General features: G+C 22.6%; 1 protein-coding gene across 4 annotated transcripts in view; it reads left to right on the forward strand.

The window, feature by feature from the left end:
• The first annotated feature begins 1,352 nt into the window (after positions 1-1,352).
• LOC117171429 (protein unc-13 homolog 4B) overlaps positions 1,353-18,652 on the forward strand; it is a 155,464-nt gene continuing 138,164 nt past the window's right edge. For all 4 annotated transcript variants that reach the window (XM_033358742.1, XM_033358744.1, XM_033358743.1 and 1 more), the window contains exon 1: positions 1,353-1,760. In XM_033358742.1, the coding sequence (XP_033214633.1) occupies positions 1,660-1,760 (101 nt within the window). In that variant the 5' untranslated portion in view covers positions 1,353-1,659. The remainder of the gene's footprint in view (positions 1,761-18,652) is intronic.

Consider the following 18,652-nt stretch of genomic DNA (forward strand, 5'->3'; position numbering starts at 1 on the left):
CTTAGATTGAATTGTATTAATTGAAATTTTAACATTTCTACCATCGGTAGAAAATGATCACTTATTTTTATTAAAATTCACATTTTTGAGAATATATATTTTTGGGTTAAAAATTCTAATTTTTTACTGAAAATTCATTTTTTTGTTAACTGAAAATTTAACTAATCCATGCTTTGTAAAAAATTGAGCTAATTCACTGGAAAATTCTTCATTTTTGTTGTAAAATTTATCTTTTTTGTTGCCAATTTATTTCTTTGTCTAAAATGTAAAAGTTTGGTCAAAAATTTATCTTCTTAGTTCAAAAATCATCATTTGAAGAGAAAATTTCTTTATTTTAATAAAAATTTATTTTTTTGAGAATCCATATTTTTAGGTTAAAAATTTGAGTGTTTTGTTGAAAATTCATTTTTTGGGTTAAAACTTATTATAGTATGTTTTTTAGAATGAATTATATTTATTGAAAATTTAATTTTTCTACTGTTGGTAGAAAATAATTTTTTTTAGAATTCATCCATTTGGTTAATAAATCATATATTTTATTAAAAAATTTTCTCTTTGATATAAAATTAATCTATTTTGTTTGAATATTCATCATTTTAGTTGAAAATTCACTCGTATAGTAGATGATTAAACTATTCGGTTAAATCTTCGCCTTTCTTTTGGTTGAGAATTAATTTTCTTTAAATGTAAATTTAACTACTCTATTCTTTTTTTTTAATTAATTTTTTTGTCTTTAAAATTCGTATTTTTCGTTATAAAATTAATCTTTTTTGTTAAGAATTTTTTTGTTTTTTGAAAACTTAACAGTTTGGTAAAAAATGTATGTTCTTGGTAGAAGAATTATAATTTAAGATTAAAATTTTTTTTATTAAAAACTGATTTTTTACTTAAAAATTCGTATTTTTGGCTCGAAAACTCGACTTTTTTTGTAGAGAATTCGTCTTTTTAGGATGAAAATTGGACTTTTGTAGAAAATTTATCTTTTAATTTTTATAGAAATAATTTTTGTAACTGAAAATTTATCTGTTTCGTTTAAGATATAAATGTTATCTTTTTTGGTTAAAAATTCAACAATTGGGTTAAAAATGAATTTTCGGTTGTTGAAGATTCATCATTTAATTTAAAAATTCTCTTTTGTTGAAAATTTAATATTTTTTTTTAAATTCATATGATTGGAATAAAAAAATTGAAGTTCTCTGAAAAATATGTCGTTTTTGGTGAAAAGTTAATTTTTCTGGGTTGAAATTCACAAGCACCGGGAGGTGGTGCCCTCTGATTAAAAAGGTCCATTCACTCGAAGTAAAATACACATCAGTCTTTCACCGTCTGGCGGATAAAGTCCGTATCTACTAGTGTCGATTCGCCAGCCGGTCGGTGTCAGCCGGTACCTTTGGCCTATATCTTTTTCCCCGGTCATTCAAATTTGCTGACATTTCCCTTTTCCACCTAACAAAAATAATTACGCTAATTGAAGTCTGAATCAATAAAAAAAGTTAAATAATAATCAGGCGAGTGTACGTGAGACGCTAGTCAGAGTGTGAAAGAAGAACGTGACGTGAATTGAATTCCACGAAGGATCTTGCTTTGTGGAATAATTCTGTCAATTCTATCAATTAATAAAAAATTATTTTAAAATCGTGAGAAAAAAAATTGGCCAAGATGGATGAAGAAGCGATGTGGCGAGGTTTTTACCATAAAATTGTAGAAGAGAAGGAAGAAAAGGAAAAAGAACGAAAGGAAAAGTCAGAACATGATCTGAGGTAATCAAAATAAAATTTAAATTTAAAAATATTGATATTTTATATCGGTTTCGGCTGTGTTTGTTTCCGTGGCAAATGAAAGTGAGTTATAAATAGAATTCTCCGAAATAGTATTCCTGAACATAACCTTCCAGACGGAATATTTTCGGTACAAAAAAGTATATTTGCATTGAAATTTTTTTTTTTTCATTTTTTTTTGAATTAAAGATTAATAAAATCAAAAGGTAAGAATAATAAAAAATAGGGTCATCATTCTCTAGTTATTTATGCGAAATAATTTACAAGACTTGTTGAAGTGAATAAGAATTTGCTTAATTGATGCGAACGTTATCTACTATTTTATAAAATGATACATACAATGATAAAAAATTGCAATTTTTTATTGGAAAATACATTTAACAGAAGCTATCTATTTTACATTTTCTTGATCGGGTAATGACTTCATAAATTATCAAAGAATAAATAAAACACACTTGTTGAAGCACTGATGATTTCTCTGCATGATGAACAATCTATTTATAAATCAGCCTCAGAGAAGTCTTGTAGCCTGAGGAGGTCCCTTAATCGTCATTTATTCGTGAAAGTATTCTTAAAATATTATCTATTGAATATTATTGAACTGGAATTTTATAGACTGCAAAATAATTATTGCATGGAAATATTTCAACAATTTGAATAAATTAGAAATTAGTTAAAATCAATTAAATTTAAATTTAAATTTAAAAAAAGTATACACCTGCATATGTTTTTTCACTTGTAATTCCAGTAAGATTTATTTTCTACATTTACTCATGGGCCCAGCCTGCGAAGGTCACCTTGTTATTTTATGATTCATTGCGTATCAAGAATTGTGCTGTCTTGGAATAACACAATTTGTGCCGGGAATTTTTTTTTAAATACGTTGTCTCATAAATTTTAAACACATTTTTCATTCTTTTATATTTATATTATCATTATAATTTATTTATATTGTTATTATTATTATTATCACTATTATCGTATCATCAAGACAGATCTCTTAAAATGTTTATACTTTCATATTAATTTTATTCGCTACGTGGTTATTTTTTATAATAATAAGCTTTGTTTTTAACTAAAAATTACTTGAAGTTTCATTTAATTAAAGATATGGTGTATTAGGGCATAGTGTAGAAAAGGTTTTTCCCAATTCGCTTAAGTTATTGGTTGGTTGGATAATTTGCTTTAATTAAATTTGTTTGAAATAAATTATCTATGAATTTGGTTTCAAAAAAGGTATCTAAGAACTGAATATTTGTATTTCATTAATTTTTTTATTGAAACAAGTCTTTAAAAAATCTAAGTTGTGTAAAAAAAATTTTTATTTTTCTAAAAATTCCTGGAACATTTAAAATTATTAACTGTCTTAAAAACAATTTTAATAAAAATTGTATATCTCTCTCAAACATATATTTCTTTTCTTATGATTTTTTTTTCAAAACAACCCTTTTCAAGCAAAATTAAAAAAATTTAAAGTCAACATTTAAACAAATATTTTACATAATCAGAGAAAATCTATTATTTCAATTACTAAAAAACATAATTGACGATTTTCAATACTCACCTCTCCTAATTAGATAATTTTTGTTTGTTGTCCAAAATTTAAGAAAAAAATTAGTTTAAAAAAAATTCAATTCTAACTTTTTTCAATTCCTGGTGTAAAATTTTGTATAAGCAAGCACGATACATTTTTTAATATTTTTTTTCTAACAATTCATATTTTAGGGCTAAAAATTCGACTCTTTTGAAGAAAATTTTTCTTTTTAGCTTCAAAATTCAACTTCTAGATTTCAAGTTTATTTACTTTCTTGCAAATTCTTCCTATTTTGGTGAAAAATTAATCTTCTTTGTCAAAGATTCTTCTTTTTGGTCGAAAATTCAACGATTAAGGTAAAAATAATTTGTTTATTGAAGCTTAATCATTCATTGAATTATAAAATTCTTCTTTGTTGGTAAATATGAATATTTTTTGTCAAAGGCTCTTCATTTTAGTTAAAAATTTAACAATTGGTTTAAAAAATAATTTTTTTGAAAGCTCATCGTTTCATTTGAAAATATGTTTTTTTTTCTTTGAAAATTCATATTTTTTGGGTTAAAAATTCAACTGTCATTAAGAAATTCGTCTTTCTGGCTTGCCAATGCAACTTTTATAGAAAATTTGTTTTTCATCTCGAAAATTCAACTATTTTCTTTATTATTCATTTATTTTATTGAAAATTTTTCTTTTTGGCTCAGAATTTAACAATTAGGGTGAAAAATAATTTTTTTCTTGAAAGTTAATGGTTGAAGTAGAAATTTTACTTTTCTTTTGGATGAAAATTAATATTTTTAAGTGAAAAATTTGACAGTTTTTATGAAATTTCGTCTTCTGGGCTAACCAATTCAATTTTGATAGAAAATTCGTCTTTTCAGTTTGAAAATCCAACTACTTGCTTTAAAAATAATTTATTTTCTTGAAAAATCTTTTTTTTTTTTGTTAATCGTTGAAATAAAAAATTCACTTCTTTCGCGAAAATTAACACTTTTGGAATTAAAATTCGACTTTTTGAAGAAAATTAATCTTTCTGGCTTAAAAATTAAACTATTAAAAAAATCGTTTTTATAGTTTGAAAATTAAACTAATGTATTAAAATAAATTTACTTTATTTTAAAGATTCATCATTGAAGTAAAAAACTCATTTCTTTGATACAAATTTCAACTTTTTTATTTGAAAAAAAAACATTGCTTTTCTTTGTCGAAAAATATTTATTTTGAACTAAAAATTTAATTTTTTCATTTTGAATACAAAATTGATCTTTTTTAGTTTAGAATTCAACTATCTGGGTTAATATTGTTTTTAGAAATTAATCTCTTTGTTTAAAAGTTTAACAGTTTGATAAGAAATTATTTTTTTGTCGTTGATGATTATTCATTTAAGTTAAAAATTAACTTCTTTTCCGAAAAATTCTCTTTTTTGTGTTTGTTAAAAATTCGACTGGTTTTTAGAAAATTCATCCTTCGCGTTTAAAAATTCACAGTTGTAGAAAGCAATCCAAATTTTTTTTTATATTTATCAAAATAAGAAGGAAATTTTAATTGTACAAACCAGTGGGCTACATGAAAAATATAAATCGCCATTCTCGAACTTAAAACCCTTTAATTAAGTTTTGTTTTGCTTATTATACAGATTTCTACTTAAATTAGGTTAAGAAAATCAAATTTAAGTTTACTTTTAATCTCTGGTAAAAAGGTTTTAAAAATGCAAGGACGATATGTATTTGTGTACTCAATTTAATATTATTTATTTATTTATAATTAATAAAATAAATATAATTAAAAAATGACAAATCAATTAAATCCTGTGATTTTAATAAAAAGTTTGTCATCGACTTTAGGAAACAGAAAAATTTATTATATTCTGAAAATTGATAAAAATCGTAGATGATGAGATGTAATTAAAAAAGCCCTTATATTAAACACATTAATGATGCTCGCAATTATAGCTTGAAAAAAATGATTAGAGTATCCTTGTCTTGAAATATTCATTGACCATGCAAAATGGAATTTCCAATTACTCAGGGGGGGGGGGGGATAAAAAAAGGAATAAGGAAAGTTATTTTAAGTAACAAAAAACGATTTATTCTTCGAAAACTGTTTTTTTTGTAGAATTTTTTTCAGTATTGAAAAATGAAAAAAAGAATCCACCGATCAGGTTTGAAGAGCTCGTTTAAAATTTTAAACAAAAAAAGTTTAAAAACAGGAAATAAAAAGAAGAAAACTTCTAAATCCCTTCTTTTTCTTTCCTCCTTTTTTATTTAATTTTTTTCATTTAAATCGAGACATTTAGGAGTGTGTTGTATAAATGTTATCGTTAGGTTATTTTTTTTAATTTGAACAATTTTTTTTTATTTTAATGTGAGCGGTTAAACAAGAAGCAAAATTTTTATTTATTCTAAATCTAATTTCTTGAGTCTTTATATTTCCAATCGTGCCAATTAATATTCGTGATCTAAATATGGAAGGTATGAATTATGACGTGAACTGAATTAATTGCAAATTGCGGCATTAGATTATGGTTTCATTTTCTAACACCATCAATAATATTTTCATTGCAATATTCTTATTGCAATTCATTGCAAAATAAATTATATTTCATAACATTTTTATTATAAGAGATTGATTTTATAATAAAAAAATTTTTTAATTATATTTTGTTGAATGAATATATAATAGGTTGCTATACACCCGCACTCACTTTTATATTAATTTTTATTATTTACCTAGTTTTCGAATGACTATTTTTCGAAAGATTTCGGTCACTTAAATTATTTTTGAAATTAGATTTTGTTCGATCGTATGCATTTAAGTAATTTTTCCTCTATATATTTTTTCAAATTTTAGCTTTTATTTTTGAAATTATATTAAACTTTTAGGAAAACTCCAGAGAATTGATTTTTAGCAGAATCATTCAATAATTAATTATTCAGTTTACAACATAAAATGCATAAAAAAATTATTTTCATTGAAACATTCAAATAGTTTTTACTTCATATTTTCTTTAGGTTTGAGATTTCACTTCTAAGTTTTTTAATTATCAATAAAATTTCATACCAGTTTTCGGAACAGTTAAAACAGAGGTACGCACAATTTGCAAAATTGTTTTTAAATACTTATTTGCCAACATCAAAAACATTTCAAAATTATCTAATTGCATTAGATGTATATTAAAAGAAAAAGTTTTATTATACAAATAATAGCCCATATGCAATTACATAATCTTAAAGTAAATAATCAATTTATGTTACTTAATAAATAACAATTAAAATTCAATCTTTATAATTATTAATATTAATTATATTGTAAAAAAAATTAGAAATTTAATAATTATTTATTTGGTTTACAAAATAAAAATCAATAAACAATTATTTTGATTGAAACATTCAAATGATTTTTCCATATGTTTTTTCAAAAATTTGAATTATTCATAACCTTTTAAACTAATTTCACAAAAAATATAAATACGTATTTCATAATGTCAGCAACATTTGAACAATTATGAAATTGGAATAGAAATATTTTAAACATAAATAGACGCTTATTACACAAATTATAGCTAATAATCATTTGCATAACCTTAAAATAAATAATCAAATGATGTTACTTAATAAAAAAAAATTTTTTAATTTAATCTTTATGTAATCTGATATTGTTGAAGAAAAATAATCAGCTAATAATTAAGTAATCTGTTCTTAAAATAAAAATCATTAAACTATAATTTTCACTTAAACATTAAAATAAATTTTACTGTAATTCTTTTTTAAATTTTACTTCCATCAATGAAATTTTTATTAGAATAAATCCGTCGATACTAATTTCAGAAAAAATTAAGGAATATCTCCGTATAATTTTGGAAATTAAATTTAAATACTCATTTCACATCCTAAGAAATATTTGAAAAATTATGAAATTGGAATAGGGGTATTTCTTAGTCAGAATTGAAATTTTATGATACAAATTATATCTAATATTTAATTATATTGTTTTAAAGTGAATAATCAATTTACCTAACGAAATTTAAGAAAACTAAATTGTATTCCTTGTTTTATGTAAAAGTTGTTGTGAAAAAAATGAATCAGCTAATAATTAATTAATCAGTCTGAAAATTCGATTGACCAATAATCTTTTAAACTAATTTTCGTAAAGTTCTGTTTAATAGAATGAGTTAATGATTCATTAATAGGTTCGCAACATAAAAAGCATTGAGAAATTCTACTAATTAAAAAAATAAAATATCTGCTCATATAATTTTGAGAATTGAATTTAGATACTTATTTCATAACATCACGCCCATTCAGAAAAGGATGTAATTCTAAGAGACGCATTTTAAAGAAAAAATAAACTTTTGATATAACACTAATAGTTAATATTCATTTATATAACCTTAAAGTCAATAATAAATTTATCTAACTTAATTAAAAATGAGTTTAAATTCAATTTTTACTTTATTTAATACTGCATATAGTTTTGAGAAATGAATTTGGATACTCATTTCACAGCATCATATGCATTTAAAAAAAGGATTTAATTGTAATATAGGCATTTTAAAGAAAAAATAAACTTTTATTATTAAAATAATGGTTATTATTCGATTATATGATCTGAAAGTCCATAATTAATTTATGTTATTCAATTGAATATCATTTCAAAAGAAATCTTTATGTCGTTTAGTACTGCGCACGAAATTAATCAGCTAATAATTAATTACTTAGTTAAAAGAATAAAAAGCATTAACTATAATTTTCATCGAAGCATTAAAATAAGTTTTAATTTATTATTATTTATAAATTAGAACTTCCTTTTTTGAAAATTTGATTAATCAATAACCCTTTAAAGTAATTTCGTAAAATTTCAGAGAAACAGAATCAGCTAATGATTTATTAATAAATTTGCAACATAAAAAGCATTGAGTATTTTTACTAATTGAACAAAGATTAAAATACCTGCTCATATAATTTTGAGAATTGAATTTAGATACTCATTTCATAACAACACACAAATTTAACAAAAAAGAATATAATTGTAATAGATGTATTTTAATGAAAAAATAAACTTTTACTATAAATCTAATTGTTAATATTCAATTATATAACCTTAGAGTCAATAATCATTTTATATAACTTAATTGAAAATCAGTTTAAATTCAATCTTTATTTAATTGAATACTGCATATAGTTTTAAGAATTGAATTTAGATACTCATTTCACAGCATCACATAATTTAAAAAAGAATATAATTGTAATAGAAGCATTTTAATTAAAAAGGAAGCTTTTATTGTAAAAATAATAGTTAATATTAAATTACATAATATTAAAATAAGTAATCAGTTTATGTTATTGAATTGAAAAAAAATTAAATTCAATCTTTATGTAATTTGATATTGCGAACAAAATTAATAAGCTAACAATTAATTAAACAGTTTACAGCATAAAAAAACACCAAATTAGTATTTTTATGGATACATTCGAATAATTTTTAATGTATATTTTTCTTAAAATTTAAAGTATTAATAATCTTTTAAATTAATTCTATATCACACGCTAAAAAGTGCTAAAATTTTACTTTATTATTACTTTCGCATTTTTGCATTCAATCAGTAAAATATAGTAATGTAGAACAATTACTGAAATACATTTTACACCACTTTTTTTACTTCCGTAGATTTTAATTTTAATTTAAGAGAGGAAAAAGTTTTTTTCATCCGAAGAAAATACTTCCAAGAAAATAAGGACTTTTCCTTATTCTCAAGGAAAGAAATAAACGAGCTGTTGCTAATTTGTTAATATAAATACATTTTCTCTGGAGCTGGTCGTAAAATTTGCAACAAAGCTAAGGGTATTTAAATTTAAAATATATACACATAGAAAAAGGAAGGTAAAATGATCATTTATAACGGTGACTTTTTATGAAGCATAATAAGGACAACGGAATATATGACCTAGGTCCGATAAAGAAAGGATTTTTTTGTTTTTAGCAAAAAATGAACCTGATTATAAGAATATAGTTAAATTTTTAATTAAAACATAAATATAATATTATAAATGGGATTCCAAGGCATTATAACCATATTTTTCTTAACATTTAGAAGAGAAATCGTACATATACTAATTTTTAATTTTTTAAACAATAATTATTTTTCTAGACAATTTTTTTGTCTTCAAATCGTTTAAAGTTATTGCTTTTTAGGATAAGTAATACAGTTAAACAATTTTAAGAATAATATTTATTTTTAAATATTGTTGTTAATTATTCAAATAATCTTTATTCGTTGAAACCATTTTTTCTTCTACAAATCGTAAAAAGTTATTATTTCGTCTAGATTTTGCAAATTTCATACACTAAGTCGCTTATTATTTGATGTCACATTATCTCAGATTCTGTAAACTAATTGATTAAACAATAAAAATTTGTTCGAACAAATACATTTAATTTCTGCTCAAAGTTTCAATAATTGCTAAAGATGTTCAGAAAAATCACTTTCAATATTCATTAATTATGTTATTAATTTTAAAAATATATTATTAACTATATATAACTATATATTAATAATATAATAATAAATTTTTACGTTTTACAGAAAAATACACTCTTGAAAACAATAAAAAAATTTCAAATCATTATTTAATAATTTAAAAAAGAATATTACTCTTGACATTTATTAACTATAGTATTTATCCCTAAAAAATATAAATTAACGATTTAAGAAATAAAATTTTTTTTATGTAAATAATAATTGTTTAAACAAATCTAAATAATTCTTTGAATATTTTGAAGCTTTTCACTTATCGAATTCAAATAAGTGATGTAAAAATTTAAAAAATCGATATTCGAATTTTTAGACATTGTATAATAAAAAAAAATTGAATCAAAAAAGGAATTATTCATTGGCTCCCAGTCAAAGAAAACTTTTCTTAATTTCAATAAATTTCTTTTCATTTGGAAAAAAAAACAGATTTTTGTTAAAATGAAATCTTTTAAAATTTTAAATAGTTTTTTGTTTATTCAAGAGTTATTTTTGGTTAAATGAAAAAAAAGTTTAAAAAAGGTTTCTTTAATTTTTGGAAAATATTTTACGGATTGCAAAATAACAGAGGATGCTTGTTACAAGCGTCTCATCGATATTGAATAATAATGAATACTTATGCACTCAATAATCATCTTACTCAGAATTCCGCGTGTCAAGGCGAGATAGGCATGCAGTCCAAGACGAAACTTTGTAGTGAATATAGTTCAAGTACATACATTTTTTTTATTTGATAAATTTGTTATGAAACTAAAATAAAATAAATAAATAATTTAAATATTAATTTTTAAATACATTTAATTCCCGTACACTTAGAAAACAATTCTTTGATTCGAAGAAACTATTTTCGAATTAAAGAAAAAAATTAATTGGCTCTAAGTCGAAGAAATTTTTTTTTTCAAAGATAACTTTTTTTGTAATCAAAAATTATTTGCTTATTTTTAAATAATTTTTGTTGAAATAAAATTTTTTTACTATTGAAACGATTTCTTTAATTCAAGATAAATATTTTTTCTGAGTGTAAGTTAGATTGTAATTATTTATCAGATTTGTCCTAAAATGGAGGTATTTTTGCAAATACTTTTAGAAAATGTTCCTTTTAATTTTAAAATGTTCCTCGAGAAAAAATGTATTGACTTTTATTATTACAAGGTGGTAATACCATGTAATGCCCGGTTCCCACCATAACGACATTTTTTTGCAAACACTCTGTCCACAATAATTGACTCATGAAGTACAAAATTTTCCGAAATTGACTAAGGAACGTTTTAGTACTAATACATTTTCAAAGCTACAAACAAAATAAATAATGTTTAGAAAATTTTTGTTTATATCTATGAAAATTTATTAGCACAAATATTATCCAATCCCTTTTGTATATTTCCTCAAACCGTCAGCTCAATATCAAATATTATGTGGAATTCTTATGATAAAAAATTATGAGAATGTAAAAATGTCGGTAAAGTAGGAATCGGATGTACCGCAAACCGTAAAGGTCATGTGACACATACGCGATACCTGCCTTACCGACATTCATTTTTGATAAACTCTTCTCCGCAAGAAATCCGATATTCAGTTAAAAGTTTTAAGTTTTAGAAATTGAATAAAAAAAACTAAGTATTGCCGATCTTATCTTAAATGTTAATAATTGTAAAAAATATACTATATGTATTTTCTATTTATTCATTTATTTATTCATAAATGTTTAATTGATGCAAACTTTTTTTTTAATGTTTAATATCAGATAAGCCTTGACCTTTGTACCTTTAATTTGTTTTTCATAATAAGTCTTACATGGTTTTATTTATTGTTTATTTAAATGTTTTTTTTTTTTAAGTAAACTTGAAGCGATTCTTAAGGAAGTGTTCAGAAAAATTTGCATTATTGAAATACCATAAAATAAAAAATTAAAGTTTGAAAAAATTACTGAAAAACTGATTCATGACCCAACATTTTGGCAAAAAAAATTTTGGAAATTTTAGTAACGAAATTTTTTCTTCTTTTTAATATCGACTTATCCCTGTTGAATGTTCACCCGACCTTCGAAGGAGCACGACGGGACACCGCTATCGAGGGGCTAACAAAGTACAGTAGAGCCAATGAAAATAACAATATTACAAAAATAAATTGAAATAAAATGCAAAAAATTATAATAAATTCTAAATTTATATATAGCTGGTTTTTAAAGTAAGATTTCACTGGTTAAATCTATTTCTTATATTATTTATTATAAAAAACATTTTTTACTTGTTCATATTCGGCAATTTTGTCATTTCTAAACTTGATATTGTCAGATATTTTATAATGTCAGCAATTTTATTTTTTATTCACAATTGCAGAAAACAAGCCAACACATTTTTTTTATATTCAAAATCAGAAGGAAATTTTAATTGTACAAATCAGTGGGCTATATAAAAAATATAAATCGCCATTCTCAATACTTAAAACCCTTAAATTAAGTTTTTTTGTTTATTATACAAATTTCTATTATTTAATATTGTCAGATATTTTATAATGTCAGCAATTTTATTTTGGAAAATTATCAGTTTTTGGGATTTTTAAAATTCCGTAATATTATGAAGTTTTGGAAATTTTCTTTTTTAAATAAATTCTTTTTCAGGAATTTTAGAGTCGGAAATTTTCTTTTGTGGAATACAATTTAAGAAAAAAAGAGATTTTTGATTAATCAACCTAATATCTAGCGGAATTTCTAAAAAAAAAAATGAATTTTTAGCAAGATAGTTCAATTTTATTTTAAGTTAAAAAATTCGTCTTTGTCAGAAAGAAATTAATTTTTAGTACAAAAAAGTGATTTTCTACATAAAAAGACGAATTTCCAACGAAATATATACATATTTTTCAAAAAGTGCAATTTTCCACAAAGAAGATTACTTTTCTTGCTTTATAGCTTCTTTTTTTTTAAATAGAAAGAGTAATTTCTGAGCCGAAAAAGATCAATTTTTAACCAAAAAGTGTTAACTTTTTATTCAGGAAAGTTAAATTTTAATTCTAAAATGATTTTTTTACGACCAGTTAAATATTGAACTTCAGAATATGTATTTTCAACAAATAATTCATTTTAAACCAATCAGTTGATTGCTCAATAAAATAGTTAGATTTTGTAGTTTTAAAAATTAATTTTAAACAAAAAAGAGATAAATTTGCAAACCAAAGTTATGCATTTTTAACCAAAAAAATTAACTTTGAAAAAATATTTCAACCAGGGAGTGGAAGCTGCAACCTAAAAGATGACTTTTTAACGCAAAATGTAAACTTAATTTTTTATTATTAATTTAGATTTGAATAAATAAATATTTTAATTTAGAATCACTTAAAAAAATCTTAAATCCTCATACGAAAAGAGATTAATTTTTAACTAAAAACTTAGAATATTGAGCAAAAAATATATTTTCTACCAAAAAATATGAATTTCAGATTTATTTTTAAACAAACAAATTAATTTCTGACCTAAGCGGTTTATTTCCATCCAGAGAGTTGAAATTTTATTTGAAATGATAAAATTTAAAAAAGAAAGGTAAATTGTCAACGAAAAAATCTCGTTTAGTCAAGAAAAAAATTTGTTAGTAAAATTGTTGAATGTTAAAGCCAAAAGACGAATTTTCAACCTATTAGTTGAATTTAGATAAACGATTCGAGTTACTACATAATTAATTAATAAATATTATTGACAACAATTTAAAAAAATTATCCACTTCAGCTTAATTTAAACCCTCAACACACCTCTTTCCTAAAATTGAATGATTTATGTATTAAAACACACATCAAGTTACTATTAACATTTCATTATTATTTTTGTGTTTGTTCAATTCATAGAACAAACTTTAGAAAAATAATTTTTTTATATCCTATGTTTGAAAAGTTATTTAAATTAAGTTCATTTTTTTTACAGATTTCAGAGGTAAGCCTTTTTTTATTTCGCAATTAGGTTAAAGTAAATAGATTCTTGTAATTTGTATTAATAAAAATTATTAATTCATTATTTTATTTTTATAAGTCATTTCTCATAATTTGTTGATTTAATGATTACAGATTTCGGAAATAGTTTTTTTGGTCCAAAATCTTACTATTGGGTTTAAAATTAAATTACTTTGTTAAAAATTTAACAATTTTGTGAAAAACTCACACCTCTTGGTTGAAAACTCAATTATTTTGTGGACAAATTTGTGTGCTGCCTCCAAAATTGATTAATTTCATTAAATTAAAAAAAATTTTTACTAAAAAATAAAATAGATAAAAGGATTGAAAAATCAAATCTTTTAATAGAGAATCAATTTTTTGGTCAATATTGCAACTCTTTGGTTGAAAATTAATTCCTTTTTCTTATAGGAGTCAAGTTTTCTGTCAAAATTTCATTTTTGTTGTTGTTAAAAATTAAATTTTCAACTGAAAAATGAACTATTTTGTTCAGCAATCAAATTGTTGGTTGAAAATGATTTATTTTGTTGAAAATTTATATTCTGGGGTTGAAAATTCAACGAAAATGAACTTTTTTGTTGAAAATTTATATTCTCAGTTTGAAAATTAAACTGTTTTATAAAAAATGTTTTTTTTTTCATTAAAAATTTATTCTCTTGAAGTGCAATTTAACTGCATTATTTAGGTAAAAAAATTCAATATTAATATCACATCCATTTTTTTTAACCATTTCGTTAAAAATGTATGTAACTTTTATTTTAAATTGATTTTTTTGGTTAAATTATCTTAAAAATTCATTTTCTTTTCGATAAAATATTTTTTTTTTACAGATAACTCAACTATTTTGTTGAAAATTCAACTAATGAGTTAAAAAAATTAACTCTTTCGTTGAAAATTCATATTCTACGTTTGAAAATTTAATATTTTTTTTTGTAGAAAATTCGTCTTTTTCGCTTGAAAATTCAACTATTTAATGCAAAATAAAACTTTTTGGAAGAAAACTCATTTTGTTTTGATTTGAAAATTAATTTCATAAAATAAAAATTAAACTACGCAGTTTTTGGTTAATAATTGGTATTTTTTTAGTTTGAGATACTCCACTATTTGGTTAAAAAATTTTATAAACTATCTTCATGTCCAGCATTCAAACTATTTAGTTAAAAAATTCTGTAATTTTTCGAAAATTCGCCTTTTTTGGATAAAAATTAATTTCTGGTGCTAAAAATTTGTTTTTCTTTGGTGAAAATTTAATTTTTTAAACTGAAAATTTGAATTTTTTAAGGAACATTCAACTGAATGAACTTTTTATAAAAAATTTGTATTCTCAATTTTAAAATTCAACTGTTTCGCAAATTCAATTAATGAAATAAAAATAAAATGATAGATAGATAGCGATTTACTTTGTCTTTCTAGTGTTATATATTTGGTTTCTTCTAACTGCCTAACGCGCCTCAGGCGATTAGAAGAATAACCGATTGACTAGAACATTCGAATACATGCGAAATGTATATTTTTCAATTTTGACTCAATTTTTTAAATATTAATCACTAAGTCCCTTTAAATTATGCTATCAGATATGTACATTTTTCTCGATGCTTCTTCAAAACAAAGTTTTATTTATGCAATAATTAATTTTTCGGAGAGATAATTTCACAGATTAAATATATAATATCTGCCCCTTTTCAAGGTTAATTCATAATAACCAGCTATTCTTAATTTATAAATTGATGTTTTCATAGAATGATTGAAACAATTAAAATTTAATCAGATTTGACTATTCCATTTCTTTGACAATTAAAATCAGTTGATATTTTTTTCATTAAAAATAAAATTGAGGAAGGAAGTGAGTCTGTAGTACTGTATTTAATTGTTGATAATTATGTGTAATCAAGTGTCTGCTCTCCTTACCTCTTACATTCTCCCACTTGGTATTTCCAATTAGCACACTCGAAGGTAGTCCTGCAAAGTAGGTTTCGAAGCTGGTTCAGTCTTTGAAATCCACTTGCTCAGTGATATCATGTGATTGTGAAAAAAAAAAATTTCCAGAAAATGGTACTCAAATATAAAAAATATTGAGAAAGCCCAGTGGATTTAGGAAGAAAACGAACGGTTTTTATTTATTTGAATTAATTTACAAAATTTACTTCTGAAATAAAATTTCTAACTGATAGCAGCAGCTTTAATATAGTCAAAGTTAAAAAAATGAGAAAATAAAAAATAGTTAGAAAATTATGGCGGAACTATTCGGGGCCAGCATAGCCACCCTGACTGAAATGTGGCGCTCAGTGTGGTCGCTGGACCGGGAAACTAGAAACCCCGGCAAATGAACGGGAATGAATTTCTTGAGCCAGAATTTTACAAATTTTCACAAGAAAAATCTGTTTAAGTTTGATTTTAATAATTATTTAAATAATTAGTTGAGTTGATATCTGTTTCAATTATGAGGGCATTCAGTTTACAATTATTTTTAATTTAAAGAATTTTAAAGTGTAGTCTTGAAGCCTTAGAGAATTAAAAATTAAATGCGTTTGAAGTTTAAATTTTTGGATAAGAAACAGAATTATTTTATCAACTGTAAATATCAATAAATGAAAAAAAAAACATTTAAATGGACTTGTACATTTAGTATTAAATACAAAACAATAATTTGTTTCATGAAACAATTCTAAATTCGTTCAAAGTTTAAGAATTTCTAGATTGTTACTGTTTCATTTCGAAGGTCTTAGTCATTACAAAAATGTAAAGGTGCAATTTAAAATTAAAAAATTATTTTCAACTTAAAAAATAACTTAATAATAAGATATGGGTAATGAAAGGCTTTTATTAAATTTAAAATATTGTGTCAGGCTGCATTATTCACTTTTTAACACATTTAATTTGAAATTTTATAATTTAGAAAAAGAATAAGTATTTAATATGTAGCAACATTTCACTATTTATTTAATTCGAATAAATTGAAACGAAAAAATTAAAATTAAACAATTTGAAATTGAATTGTTTTATATAGAAAACTTTGTATCCCTAGAATTTCGAAGACCTTTTAAACTTTTAACATTACAATATTTATTATTTAATTTAAAAAATATGTAATTTGTTAACAAAATTGTTGAATCCTTAGGTAGAAATAATAATTAAACACTTATTGTTTGTAGAAAAAATTTGACTAATTTTCAGAGATATTTAGAAGTTTTGAAAGGATTCAATATTAATTTAAAACTTGAAATGATGTCAAGTAGTTTAAACGAAGTGTGCGCAAAACATTTTCAGTACTTCTAAATATATTTTAAAATGAATAGAACTTTTCCTACAATTTTGGAAAACTTTAAAAATATTTTTTAATATATTGTTAAAATAATTTTCCACTTTCCTAGGAATATTAAGAAAATGTTTTTATTCTTTTGGAATCTTTCACAACTATTAAAAAGCTTCTAAATTTTTTATTTCAAATCTGTAAAAATTTACATTTTGTTTAAATTAGGTTGTGGGTATTTGCACCGAAATTTTTGTACAAATAGTCGAATTTTGTCGGTAAACACATTTCTATTATATTGTTTGATATCATTTTAACTTCAAATTTAATTTTATATCTTTTAAGAAATTCTAAATATCTCTTAAAATTACTCTAATTTTTTCTACAAATAATAAGTTTTCGATTGTTATTTATATATCCAAATTTAAAGGAAATCAGTTTAAATTCGCAGGTTTTTCTAAAAGTTGCAGGACAAATTTAATTAATTTTAAAAGTTATTTAGAATTCCTGAAAATTTTGAAAAATAATTTGAAGGTTGAAAAAAGTTATAACGTCTAGATTTCTACAAATTTTAAACCTTTTTAAGGATGCTTAAACTATCTAAAATGCAAATCATTCAACTTCTAAGTTAATAACTTTTCAGTTAAAAAAATTTAATTCAAAAATTTCAAATCTTTCTAGCCTAAAATAACTTGATAATATGATTAAAATTTTTTTAAACTTTATTGATTGATCTTTTTTTTTAAACTTCAGTTTTTTTATTTTTTAATTCAAGAGTTCTATTTTGAATACACTAATTTGTTGTCTATTTTTTATTACTTTAAATGGAAAAATGTGTATAGAGTTTGATTCTTAAAATTGTATCGGCCGGGAAAAATTGTTGGGAACGGGGAAAAAACAGGAATTTATTTCTTGGATTAAAACGGTCACCCTACGCTACACAGTGGGACAAAAAAAAACGTCCGTGGACAAATTGATTTTTAGAAGACAATTATTATTTATTTTTAACTTAAAGAAATAAAAGCTAATAAAATTTTGCATCGAACTGTCATGGTCGGTTTTTAAAATTTTGTTTATTTTTTTTTGTTTATTTAATAACAAAAATGAAAAAACTGACTTTTGAAGTATATTAGTTTTTAACAAATACTTTGATTCATTCAAAAATACCTAAAAAACTGAAAGCAAATTTCGAAAAAAGATATCCTATAGCAATGCAAATGTTACAAAATTTATTTGATAATTTTCTGAAATTGGAATTTTTTTCAAGAATCGAATAAGTTTAAAAAATGTTTAGTAGATTTAAAAGAATACATAAATAAGTTAATTGAAAAAAAATTTTAATTTTTGAAGATTTTGAACAAAATGTTTAGAAGCCTATCAAGAATTTTGAAAGACTTTAAGACAATAAAAAATATTCTTAAGGTTTTTCGAAACAAATTTTATTATTTTAAATCTTAGAACATTTATTTCAAGAGAATATTTTTAAATATTTTCATAAATTTCGAAAGATTTTCAAATTCGGATTCGAATCCTTTTTAAAGATATTAAATGCTTTTAAATAATTAAAAAGAAACAAATCAAACTTAAAACAAACTATAGATTTTTAAAGATATTAAAATTATGCTTCT

Source organism: Belonocnema kinseyi, chromosome 4, assembly GCF_010883055.1.
Source record: "Belonocnema kinseyi isolate 2016_QV_RU_SX_M_011 chromosome 4, B_treatae_v1, whole genome shotgun sequence".
Taxonomy (NCBI): Eukaryota; Metazoa; Arthropoda; class Insecta; order Hymenoptera; family Cynipidae; genus Belonocnema; species Belonocnema kinseyi.